The sequence below is a fragment of the Propithecus coquereli genome, unplaced genomic scaffold, assembly GCF_000956105.1.
Source record: "Propithecus coquereli isolate 6110/MARCELLA unplaced genomic scaffold, Pcoq_1.0 Scaffold10, whole genome shotgun sequence".
NCBI lineage: Eukaryota > Metazoa > Chordata > Mammalia > Primates > Indriidae > Propithecus > Propithecus coquereli.
The window spans coordinates 8,289,168-8,301,319 of NW_012133858.1; the positions used below are offsets into that span (position 1 = coordinate 8,289,168).

Genomic DNA, 12,152 nt, shown 5'->3' on the forward strand with positions numbered 1-12,152 from the left:
TTGAATAGGAGTAATGAGAGAGGACATCTTTGCCTTGTTCTCAATCTTGAGAGGAAAACAATCAGTTTTTCACTATTATGTATGATGTCAGCTGTACTTTTTTTTGTAGATGCCCTTTATCAGGTTAAGTTCCCTGCTATTCTCCTATTTTGCTGAGAGTTTTTAATCATACAAAAATATTGAATTTTAATCAAATGCTTTTCCTACAGCTAAGAAGATGATTTTATGGTTTTTATTCTTTATTTTGTTAATGGGACCCAAACTGAATGAGCAGCACCTATCTTGAGACACACCAGTTTCACATGGTAGCTCTTGAAGCTTCAGTTTGATCATGACATAACTTCACTTCTACTTATTACATCCAATTGGTTAAAGCAAATCACATGACAGGACTACACTTCTGTCTCTGGGAGAGGCAGAGAAGTCACATGGCAATAGGCCGGTCTGTATAATCTTATAGGGAGGGCAACAAATAATTGGGATCGATAATACAATCTACTATACACATCATTCTTAATTATATATATTGGTCGAATATCCCTTATTCAAAATGTTTGGGACCAGAAGTGTTTTGGATTTTGGATTTTTTCAAATTTTGGATTATTTGCATATATATGATGAGGTATCTTGGGCATAGGAGATTCAAGTATAAATACAAAATTTATTTATGTTTCATATACACCTTAGATACATAGCCTGAAGGTAATTTCATACAATATTTTTAATAATTTTGCATGTGAGGCAAAGTGCGTGTACATTGAACCATTACAAAGCAAAGATGTCACTATCTCAGCCACCAATCTGGACAATCAGTGGCATCATGTCAGTGCTTAAAAAAGTTTTAGATTTTGGAGCATTTTGGATTTCAGATTTTCGGAGTAGGGATGCTTAACCTGTATACAGTTGTGTGTGTGTAAGAAAATTAATGTGTTAGAAGATTTGGAAAAATATATGAAGTATACCTGATTATCTGTGTTTTCTAATTTTTATATAAAAATATATTTTATGATTAAGAGGAACAAGTTTCTTTTTGAGAAGGAAGTAAATTTGGTCTTGTTTAAGACTATATTTTAAATGTGATTCCTTGTTTTAGAGGCTCAAAATTTTTGAGCTGGAAAGGACCAGTTATCTAGTCTGTCTACTATTTTCTGCTGCCTACCTTACTCCCAGGTTTATGGATGGAGGAACTGAAAAGCAGAAGTGCTTTGCTCCAAGGTCATGGAGACTAGTAAAAGATTCCTTTAGAGCAAGACATTATCTGGGTATGAAATAGAAAGCAAGAAGGAAGGCATGAGAAATTAGTTTCCGAGAATTTTGTTTTTTAAGTTTTTTGTAGAGACAGAGTCTCACACTATGTTGCCCAGGCCAGTCTCAAGCTCCTGGCCTCAAGTAGTCCTCCCGCCTTGGCATCCCAGAGTGTTGGGATTACAGGCGTGAGCCACTGCAGTTGGCCTCTGAGAATCTGATACAGTTTAAAATGTTTTAACCCAAGGAATCACTAAAATACTCTCAAAAAATACCTGAATGAGAAATTCATTTACCTTTTACAAATGCTTATTGAGCACCTACTACTTTGTCATCTGATCTACAACTGGAATTTTGAGTAGAATGCCAAATATTTCTAGATTGTAAAGGATATCCATTAGGATTGTAAAGGATGTATTTGGATATAAAGGGTGTATAAAGTATCATCAAGGGTGTTTTTCTCAATTTCAACATCTGAGAGACCCAAGGGAGTAATAATGATAATAACTAAGATTTATTGGCTACTCATAATGTACTAAGCATAGTTTTATGCATTTTACATGTATTCTCTTATTACTCTCAACAACTTCATAAGGTAGGTACTATTGTTTTATGCATTTTATAGGTGAGGAAGTCAAGGCACAAAGAGGCTAAGAAGATTGCCAAAGTCATCTGGCCAATAAGTGGAAGAGCCACAATTTGAATTTGAGCAGACTTGCTTCAGAGCCCCTGATCTTAACTACTATACCAAGTCTGTAGAAAGATGGAAGACTTATACCTTATACTATTTTCTAATACCATGATTCTTTCCTAAACAGGAGTTAAATCTAGGTCAAATGGGTACCACAAGAAAAGTAAGCATAAAAATAAGGAGCCAAGGCATATCAGGCAGTTGCTAAGCACAGGTTTAGGTAGGTTAAGTGGAAAATAGTACTTTCTATATCTTCATTTTTCTTATTATTGTTATGTATTATGGCTTAGTTACAAGCATGGGCTTAGAGTAAGACCTGGGTTCAAATTCTGGTTCACTGCTTCCTAGTTTTTATAACCTTGGGCAGGTCAGAGGTCTGTAAGTGGAAGCTGCTGTTTGTTGTTTGTTTGGATAGCCTGTGGTGATGTCTGCATTTCTTTCTCTTTTCTTGATCAGGTGGATTTGTTTAAAAAGAGTCTTCTGTTGATTCCTATTCACCTGGAAGTCCACTGGTCTCTCATTACTGTGACACTCTCTAATCGAATTATTTCATTTTATGATTCCCAAGGCATTCATTTTAAGTTTTGTGTAGAGGTAAGTTAATATATTGCGTGGTTTTTTTTTTTGTTTTTTTTTTTTCATTTTTCTTGTGATTGGCCAAATAGCACCTTATCTTAGCTCTAGACAGAACAGTAGAAGTCAGAACCACGGAGGAACAGTTTCTGTCATGAAAACCCTCTGAAATGTTGGCAGACAAAAGGACTATGAGAGGACTCTTCAGCTAGGGAGAGGTAGCTTTGTAAGGTCCAGATTCCCCTCTGACATACCCTATTTGGATTTTGTCAGATTGTTTTATGCTTTCCTTGGTTTCTCTTAGAGCTAAAATTGGCTCATATCTTCAAAATAACTTCTTTAGAATAATTTATAACCCAAGAGAATCAACTGACAAAACGTTAGAGTTTAGCTAATAACAGTTCAGTAAGATGATGGGATACAAAAGCAAGAAAAATCAGTAGATTTCCTAATTTCCTGCACTGTCAAGAACCAGTTAGAAAATGTAGCTGAAAACAAAAGATTCCATGTACAAAAGCAACAAAACATAAGTAACTTGGGAATATACCCTAGCAAGAAATGTGGACGTTCTTTATGATGAAAACTCTAAGGCTTATTTAAATATTTTAAAGAAATCTGAATGATGGAGAGATAGGCAAACTCAATATTGGAAAGAGACCGGTTCTCTCCAAAATAATATATGCCAATTTTTGTCCTAATCAATTTCCCAACAGGATTTTGAATGAAACCTAAAAAGCTGCCCCTAGAATTCATATTGCAGAATTCATATGCATGAGTAGCTAGACCAATTTTGAACTAGAATAGTGAAGGAAGGAATACTTGCTCTACTAGATGTCAAGCCATGTTTCAAAATTTTTGTAATTAAAGCTATGTTTATATTGGCTTAGGAATAGACAAGTAGATTGGTGGAACAGCATAAAAAGTCCAGAAATAACTCATGGATATATGGGAATTTAGTATATGATAAACTTGGGAAAGGAAAACCTATTCAGTTACGGCAGTGGGAGAATTAGCTGTCTAATTGGAAAAGTGAAATAGAACCTTCCTTCATACTACTTATAAAAACAAATTCCAGGTGGAATAAAGACCTAACTACAAAATATGAAACTGTAAAAAGTATTTGAATAAAATATAAAAGATGTTGTATTCTTGGTGTAGAGAAAGCTTTCTTACACAGAACCCAAAAAAGACACAAGAAACATTTTGAAAAATTTAACCATCTCATAATTTAAAATTTCTGGTATGTCATAAAGTTAAAAGACAGGCGACAGACTTGGAGAAAATGTTTGTGACATATATATCATGGACAGTGCTTATCCAGAATATATAAAGAACTCCTCCAAATGAATAAGGGAAAAAGACCTAATAGAAATGGACAAGTGACAATACAGTAAATTTTAGGAAAAGATGCAAATAACCATTGAACTTATGGGGAGATGTTCAGCCTAACCAGAACTAAGAGAAATGCAGATTAAAACTACATCAGGGTTATTTTTGCCCATTTGATATTCAAGTGTTTATGTGGGTGTAAAGAAATAGACATTCTTATATTTTCTATGGGATGTATAAATTGATATGGCTGCTTGAGGGCAACTGCAATTCTAATCAGTTCTAAGTGCCTTATAAATTAAAAAGATGCATGTCCTATTGCGTATCATTTCTATTTCTTGGTATCTACTAGGAAAAAAATGCCTGTATGTGCACACAAAGATGGAGTATGTACCAGGATGTATGTTTTTTGCAGCATTATTTCTAGTAGTGAAAAATAAAACAACCTAAATTTAGCTCTACCAAGAGAATAGCTAAATACAATATAGTACAGTATATCCTTACTGTTAAAGTGACTGTAGAAGTTCCAGAAAATACAGTAGATCTTCATGTCCTAACATGGAAAGATGTCCGAGACATAATTAAATTTAAAAATGCCAGTTACAGAATGATAAAGTGTGATATGTTTATAGAAAAAAAATACATGCACACATACATGTATGTGTGTATATATACAAATACACCAATATGTATATATGTGTACATGTATTTGTAAATGAAAAGATGCTTACCATTTTTGATATCAGTGATTATCTTTGAGTAAATGTAGAAAGGAATAGGACTAATAGTTAAAGGGATTTGGTCTTGTTTTAATTTTTTTACAAGGAGAATGTATTCTTATATTGTTTAATTAAAATGTAATTTAAAAAACTAAATATAAAGAAAACAAACTACAAGAAAAATCAAGTTTTCAAAATTCAGGTTTTTGTTACTAAGAAATACAGAGGGGAAAAAAAATGAGGAATCCCTCTTGGCCCAGAGTTCTCAAACTCCATCCCAGAAGAGTTGGTACAATATCAGGTGTGAGTGTGTTTTCCAGTTCCCTTCCCTAATTGCTTGCCTGTCTCAACCAACACATCGCTGTACTTGCCAGAGCCTGTGTATATTATCGTTTCCATAGAAAAACTTGAAAACATATAAACAAAAATGTAGCCATAACAGTGCCTTTAAGAGTCAGATTCTGACAGGCAGAGGAGGGCAGGGGTGTCAGGATCATTTTGTCTAGGATATATTAATACTTACCTGCCTCTACTTTGTGCCAGGCACTGATGCTGGGGAGTCAGGGAAGGGCCAGATAGACATTTACCTTCATGGAGTAAATGATGGTTAAACAGAATTTTGTTTATAAAACAGGCAGTTGATTTCTAAGTTGATTCTGGATTATTGGAGCCTGATTCTGCATAGTTATGGAAATATTCATCTGAATTTTTGACCAAGCCCTCCTGCAGAGTTCTATCCTTTTTAGCAAAATTACAATTGGCCTGATCATTTTGCACATTTGCAAAAAGATCCTAAGAGCAGACTTGTTTTTGATGATACCTAAAAGTCATTTAGAACCAAGTTTAGTCATCAAGGCAGGTGGGTAGGCTGTTTTTTGTGTTAAGAGGATATGGGGTCATAGGGGTGGCTCTACATGAGAGTTGGAGGGGTGCTGTATTTCCAAAGGTTTGATGGGAAATGTTTTAAACAATCACCAAATGTGTAGATTCTGTGAGACATGAGAGCAGGGACTTCAACAGCTGTATGTACTACTGTGTCCCCAGCACTTGACACATTGTAGATGCTCAGTAAGTATTGAGTAGGTGACCATTTTTAAGGATGTCTTTTTTGCGTATATTTTTTGCCTGTATTTTATTTATGAATTTACATATACTGCTTATTCTGAGAACTTGAAGTTACTTGTTTGGAGGGAGAAGAGCAGCGTGCAGTCAGACTTTGTTAAATATTAAGTATCTGCTTTCACCAAATGTGTTTTCTTCAAGGAGGTAGCTTCTACTTCTATTCCACCTTCAGGGGCTTGTATTTAATTCACATAACCTCTGACTTCACCCTTGATGTAGAGAGAGAAAGATGCACAAAGAGGTTGAGTGAATTAGGGACATTTTGAAACTCCAGCAGGCTTCATCTTGGTAGACTTGACCATATTGAGTATTCAGAATGGGTTTGAGTATAACTCTTCAGAAACTAAATGTTACCTTCCCTGCAGCCCTCGAAAATAAGGAGTGTATATCTAAGGCTGGAATGTTTTTGTTTCGTTTTGAGACAGGGTCTCATTCTGTCACCCAGGCTAGAGTGCAGTGGCATCATAGCTCACTGCAACCTCAAATTCCTGGACTCAAGCGATTCTCCTGCCTCAGCCTCCAGAGTAGCTGGGACTACAGGCATGCTACCACCACATCTGGCTAATTTTTCTGTTTTTAGTAGAGACAGGGTCTCACTCTTAGGCTGGTCTTGAACTCCTGGCCTCAAGTGATCCTCCTCTCTCACCTTCCCAAAGTGCTGGGATTACAGGTGTAAGCCACTGTCCCTGGCCTGGAATGTTTTTCATTTAGTTTTAGTTATTAATGAGTTCTGCCCTGGTTTCCTTCCCTGTATTGAACATTGGCAGTGATTAAGACTTTCTTTTTGACTTGCTAGTATGTAAGTTTCAAAGGCAACAAGTTGACTTACTGCTGGAAACGGCTAACAATCTCATAAAACCATTTTAAGTAAACAAATACCAGTGTTCACAGTCTAAGTGCATACCTTGAGTACAGAAGGTTTGAGTCCTCCTTAACAGCGTGAAATGAAAGATCTGAAATAAAGTTCCAGCTTTAAACTCTTCATTGCATACATTCTCTGCCCAATTATGGGGGCATAGCCTCTTCCTTTGCTTCTGTCTGCTGTGGGCATGTTCCATTTTTCACCGACTGATGGAACACAGCATCTGTGTTGTGGTTTCTTTTTAACCAGAATATAAGAAAGTATTTGCTGACTGAAGCCAGAGAAAAAAATAGACCTGAATTTCTTCAGGGTTGGCAGACTGCTGTTACGAAGGTAAGTATGTGATAAAAATGAAACCCAGGCATGTCCAGGGGATGGAATGATCTAAGGGGTGGGTGCCTTTAAGAGCATTTGAAGACTGGTGACAGAGACACCAAGAGCCTGGAGGCTTTAGGGAGGCAGCTCAAAATAAACCTCAGTTTAGCATTCATCTAGCTGCTCGATTTCCCAGTGTTTGCTGGGAGCAAATAACTTCAGTCATTTCATCCCTGAGGCAGTTGCTAATGATGTGGTTGCTCTACTGAAAGAATAAATTTTGGTGGGGGTGGCACCTGCCTCATGACTTGTGGTTCTTATTTCCAGATGACCCATATAGACCTTGAGAAATGCTGAAATGACTGTTTCGATGCTCTCAGGGAGAAAGTGCACTGGGCTGCTTGCCAGGCATATGAGGAAGACAGTCGCCTGAGTGCTTCAGGCTGAACACAACCTGGATGCACAACACGTTTGGCCCATAGACATTAAAGCTGTTTGTGGGACAGACTGCCTAGGCATAGTCTCTTCATCCAGTCATGACTGCCAGTGTCTTACCTTGTGTCATCAATGCTTTATTTCCAGAGTGTTTTTGTGTCTGTGATCTCATTTGATCTTACAACCTGTGAGGTAGGTGAGTCATTTAGGGATGAACATCATCTTTTATCCTATAGATGAAAAAACGGATGCATAGGTATGACCTTCCCCAAAAGGACATCTAAACTATCAATAGAGTCAGGTCCTTAACTCAGGTAGTGATCCAGACGGCTCACTGGGTCATTGACACAATGTTATAGGCAGGGTCTTGAAACAGACCTTTAACCCAAATCCAAAGCAACAAGATTTATTAGTTCATCCTTATACTGAACCAAATGCTAAATTTTAAAATTACCATAAGTTTTGTGTTTTGAATAAGCTAGTATACCAGTTCAAAGCAGAGCTGGTAAATTTTCTGAATTTACCCAACTAGAATATCTGGGCATTCTAAATTTAGGATCTTTGATATTCCCACTTTAGGCTGAATACAGTAACCAATTCTTTGAAAATATACTGTTTACCTTCATGATTTCTTTCAAAGAATAGGATGCAGTTGAGTAATATGAGATAAAAAGTGTAGACTGATAAGCAGAGTTGTTACCATCTAAGTATTCAGAGTCCAGGCATGTGTTCTGTTTTGTGATCCACAGTTTCATTTGACTCGATTATCAGTGAATTGATAGCAAAACCAATTATCCAGATGGATGTTTTTAAAATAGGTTATTTTTTTCCCATTTCTCATATTTGGGCAAAATGTTTATCCTATAAATTGTGGTTGCCACTTGATAGCTCTTTTTATGTGGCTAGATGCCTCCATACAATTAGACATGCAAGATACTAGAGGTATATACCAGCTGTCCTGGATGGAGACAAGTTTCCTGTCTTTTGCTCATTTTTCATAATAGAATTTTTCTTACCTGAAGGAGGAGTACGTGATCTTATTTTAATGACCATTTTGTTTTTCCCCTCAGTGTATTCCACAACAGAAAAATGACAGTGACTGTGGAGTCTTTGTGCTCCAGGTAAAGAAATACTGTTTTTTCAGAATGTACAGGGTGTGAATTAAATTTGTTGGGTGTAGAGAGGAGAGATGGCAGTCTCTGTATGTGCACATGATACTAGGTACAAGCAAGAGAGTACCTAGTATCTAGTACTTTCCCTCCCTCGTCCCCCTTTTTGTTGAGAAGCAGTAGTTCTTGCCTTTTCAGATGTTAACATTAGAAAGAACCGCCTTCCAGGGCCAAGAACGAGCAATGGGCATCACCTGTGTCTTATTGGAGGTTATTAGGAAACCACGTTGGACACTGACTAAAACATGTCCATATCAGAGGCCACTGGCTTTTGCAGAGTTACCTTTTTTTTTTCCTTAACCATTGGCGAGCAACTTGCAGGTCTCTGACATAGAGTAATTAGATTTTAAATAAATTTAAAAACTGCCATCTTATGTTTTGATCTTCTTAGAGGTCTAAAAAGGCTATGGAAGAATTTCAGTTAGGCATATATTTATGAAAGAAATTATAGTGTATAATCCATAAATTTAGAGATTTGCAAAGATCTTGGAAGATGTGTTCATTCGTGTATCTCATGAATGTTTGGGGTTTGTAAACAAATTCAAGTTCCTACTTTAAGGCCATGTCAGGTCTAGCTGCACTGTCAGCAGGGTGCACTTTGGGAGGAATTGAGGCCTGTGTCAGTCGCTGCTTTTCACAGTATTGGGTCAGGATGGAGGGAAGATCCCTAGCCATACACTTGCCTGGAAAGTTGAGTATAATTTGTAGGTAAATATTTTAAAACAATGTGTTTTACAACAAGTTTAAACAAACTTTAAGGTGCTGCCTTAGACCCTGTTAGGTCTGCCTCTGGTAAGATATAATGGATGGGTATTCAGCTCTCCATGCCACTTAAGTGTTTCTGGGACCTTTGCAGTACTGCAAGTGCCTCGCCTTAGAGCAGCCTTTCCAGTTTTCACAAGAAGACATGCCCCGAGTGCGGAAGAGGATTTACAAGGAGCTGTGTGAGTGCCGGCTCATGGACTGAAACTCAGCAGGGACTCTGAGAAGTCTGACCAAGTTGGAGCAGATGGTTTGTTACTTGAATCTCCAAACACTTATTTGAATTTTTACAGATATTTCAGATCAGTGGTGTTGGGCCACTATTGTTACCTCAAATTTATTTTTTGCCCTTACTCATTTCTCCAGCTACCATGTACTTTCGTTTAATGTTCAGTTTGGTTTCATTTTTAATTTTATGGATTCTGTGCATCCCCCATATTTAATATTTATTATCCAAACGCATGCATATAGACAGAGCATGCAGTGAAGAGTATTAAAAAAGCTTAGTAGATTTGGTGCAGCTTTTGAAACTTAGTTAGACATGAACTGAATACAAGTTTCAAATTTAATCCCAGAATCTAAAAAAATGCAAGATGTTTTTGATACAGCATAACTCTGAGAATAGTAGATATTCCCTGGGACATAAAGGGTAGCTGGGAGTGGCTTTGATAAAGCCGGTCCTGTTTTACATTTACCAGCAACACCTTTCACTGACTTCCCTCTCCAAATGAGTCTTAGAGGGAGACATGCATTCCTTTTGAAGGGTGAGATGGGAGTGGCTATAAACAGACTGGCGTGTTCTGTTTATGGAGGCCCACTTGTAAGCACAGCACCTGCTTTGGGAATAGTTGGTGAGGATGTGAGAAAAAGACAGCAACCTTGGGGGCCAATTATCTTAACAAATGAGAGATATCAATCGTGGCTTTAAGGATTATAATACATGGCCTACATCTCATAAAGGTTTTTGCTGGGACACTGAATTCCTTGGATTTTTCTGGTTTGACCTGTTAAAAAACTTAACATCCGTCAAACTAATGGTCAACCAAATGAGAATTCAGCCTTTCTAAGAGTAATTTGCAAGTTGTTATTTCCCTTGTGTTGCCTCCCATATGGAAGAGATTAAGATTTACCAAATACATTTCTCTTTCAAGGGTATCTGAAATTTAAACATTCAAAGTCAAAGACTGACTTTAGGTCTTTTGCAGGGTGGATGGGGAGAAGAGGGAAGGTTATAAAGACAACTTGATTCCATGGGAGTGCAGCAAATATATTAGGGTTTTTTTTTTCTCCTATCTCTTTGGTGATCTCAGCAACATGCAGGGCTCATTTGGCTTCTGCATGAGCAATCCTGACACTCTAGCATAGTTCTTTTTTTCATTTCTATTGAACCTCATCTTCTGCGGGAAAGGCCAAAGTGGCCCTGTCCTTATGCTTAGCCACGTTAGGATTAAAGTAATGGATCTTACATCTTTAATTTGGCCTTTTGTGACATATTTGAAAGGGAAAGAAATAAGGAAAGATGTATGTTAAACCTACCTAATCATTCTTTGTAAACCAGGGGAGGAAAAACAAAAAATGTATGTGTGAGAAACTCACAAGACTGTATTGAAAAATATCAACTAAATGGCAAAAGATACTTGAATTTATACCTGGTTGGGTTTGGAGTGTTGAAAAGAAAAAGCTAAAATGTTTAGTTTAACTTGGCTATAAGGTATGGCTGAGAAAAGGCTGACTGCCAGCATTTGAGGGCTGAGTCAGACCATGTTTACATGTGGGGTTCCCAACGCCAGTGTTGACACTGGGAAGCAGCCCCAGCACTTTCCTCTCCTGAGTCCTCCAGACTCAAACTCCTGAGTGTAAAACCAGGTCAGTATTTCTTATTGTGCTTCAAGTCGTTAAAAAGACTGAGAGTAGAGGCACTTTATGCTGCTACAAGTAGGGTTGTGTCAGCATTAGGAAAGATAACAAGAGTGGGAAGATGTTTCTTAAGGTTTTCAGACATAGATATACAAATGTGAGGTTTTTCAAAATTTGTATGCGAGACATTTGCCTCTGATTTTTGGGGGGGGAGAGCGGTGGTATACCAAAGTAGCCAGTAACTAGGCTATCGATTCAAAATGTCTTGTACTTCAGTGTGAGGAAGTATCTGATTTCCTCAATGACAGAACCAGGCATGGAGAAGAGACAAAAAGATTTGTGTTCCTGCAAGAATCCTAATGCCCAGAGTTTGAGTTGCCATTTCTTCCAATCTGGGAAATGGTCATCGTGTCAGCACTGAGGCATACAGGGACCAGTATAGGGACCCTTAGGTGAGCTGTCCAAATCCAGTTACTCCTTCACTTCCAGCTTAATAGGGCATCTTGAGGTGCACTGCCCAGCATGGTTTAGCTTAAATGTTGCATTTTAAAAGTCTGTTTTTAAATGTTTCTGCCATTTATGAAACTTGGTTTCGGCACATATAGTTGCTTTTCCCTTTCTTCTTGTGATTAGGTATATAAACCTCTATTTAACTCAAATCCTAGATTAGAATGTCCTTTGTCCTGATGTTTGCAATAATTGCTTCCTTAGTAAGAAAGGCATTTTTGAAATATACCCTGGGCTCTTGGTGAAAGAGACAGGCATTGCTTTACTGTCATTAGCTTGGCACTAAACGGTTCGGGTGCCCACAAAGTGGAGAAACCTTATGTTTTTGGGGTCAAGCACAGGCCTTATCAAACTAAAAGCTACTTTTTTTTTTGGAGACAGGGTCTCACTCTCTTCCCTGGGCTAGAGTGCAGTGGTATCATCATAGCTCACTGCAGCCTCAAACTCCTGGGACTACAGGTTTGCACCACCATGCCTGACTAATTTTTTATTTTTTTGTAGAGACAGGGTCTCGCTCTTGCTCAGGCTGGTCTTGAATTCCTGGCCTCAAGCAGTCCTCCTGCCTC

The 12,152-nt window shown here is 37.7% G+C and overlaps 1 protein-coding gene across 2 annotated transcripts in view; it reads left to right on the plus strand.

Annotated features, from left to right (window-relative positions):
- Positions 1 to 10,202, plus strand: part of SENP5 (SUMO1/sentrin specific peptidase 5) — a 31,238-nt gene extending 21,036 nt beyond the window's left edge. The window contains exons 6-9 of one of the 2 annotated variants that reach the window (XM_012641342.1): positions 2,393 to 2,530; positions 6,791 to 6,874; positions 8,362 to 8,412; positions 9,317 to 10,202. In XM_012641342.1, coding sequence (XP_012496796.1) covers positions 2,393 to 2,530; positions 6,791 to 6,874; positions 8,362 to 8,412; positions 9,317 to 9,427 — 384 coding nt within the window. In that variant the 3' untranslated portion in view covers positions 9,428 to 10,202. The remainder of the gene's footprint in view (positions 1 to 2,392; positions 2,531 to 6,790; positions 6,875 to 8,361; positions 8,413 to 9,316) is intronic. The other variant, XM_012641349.1, reaches the window with a different exon arrangement.
- Positions 10,203 to 12,152: the final 1,950 nt, after the last annotated feature.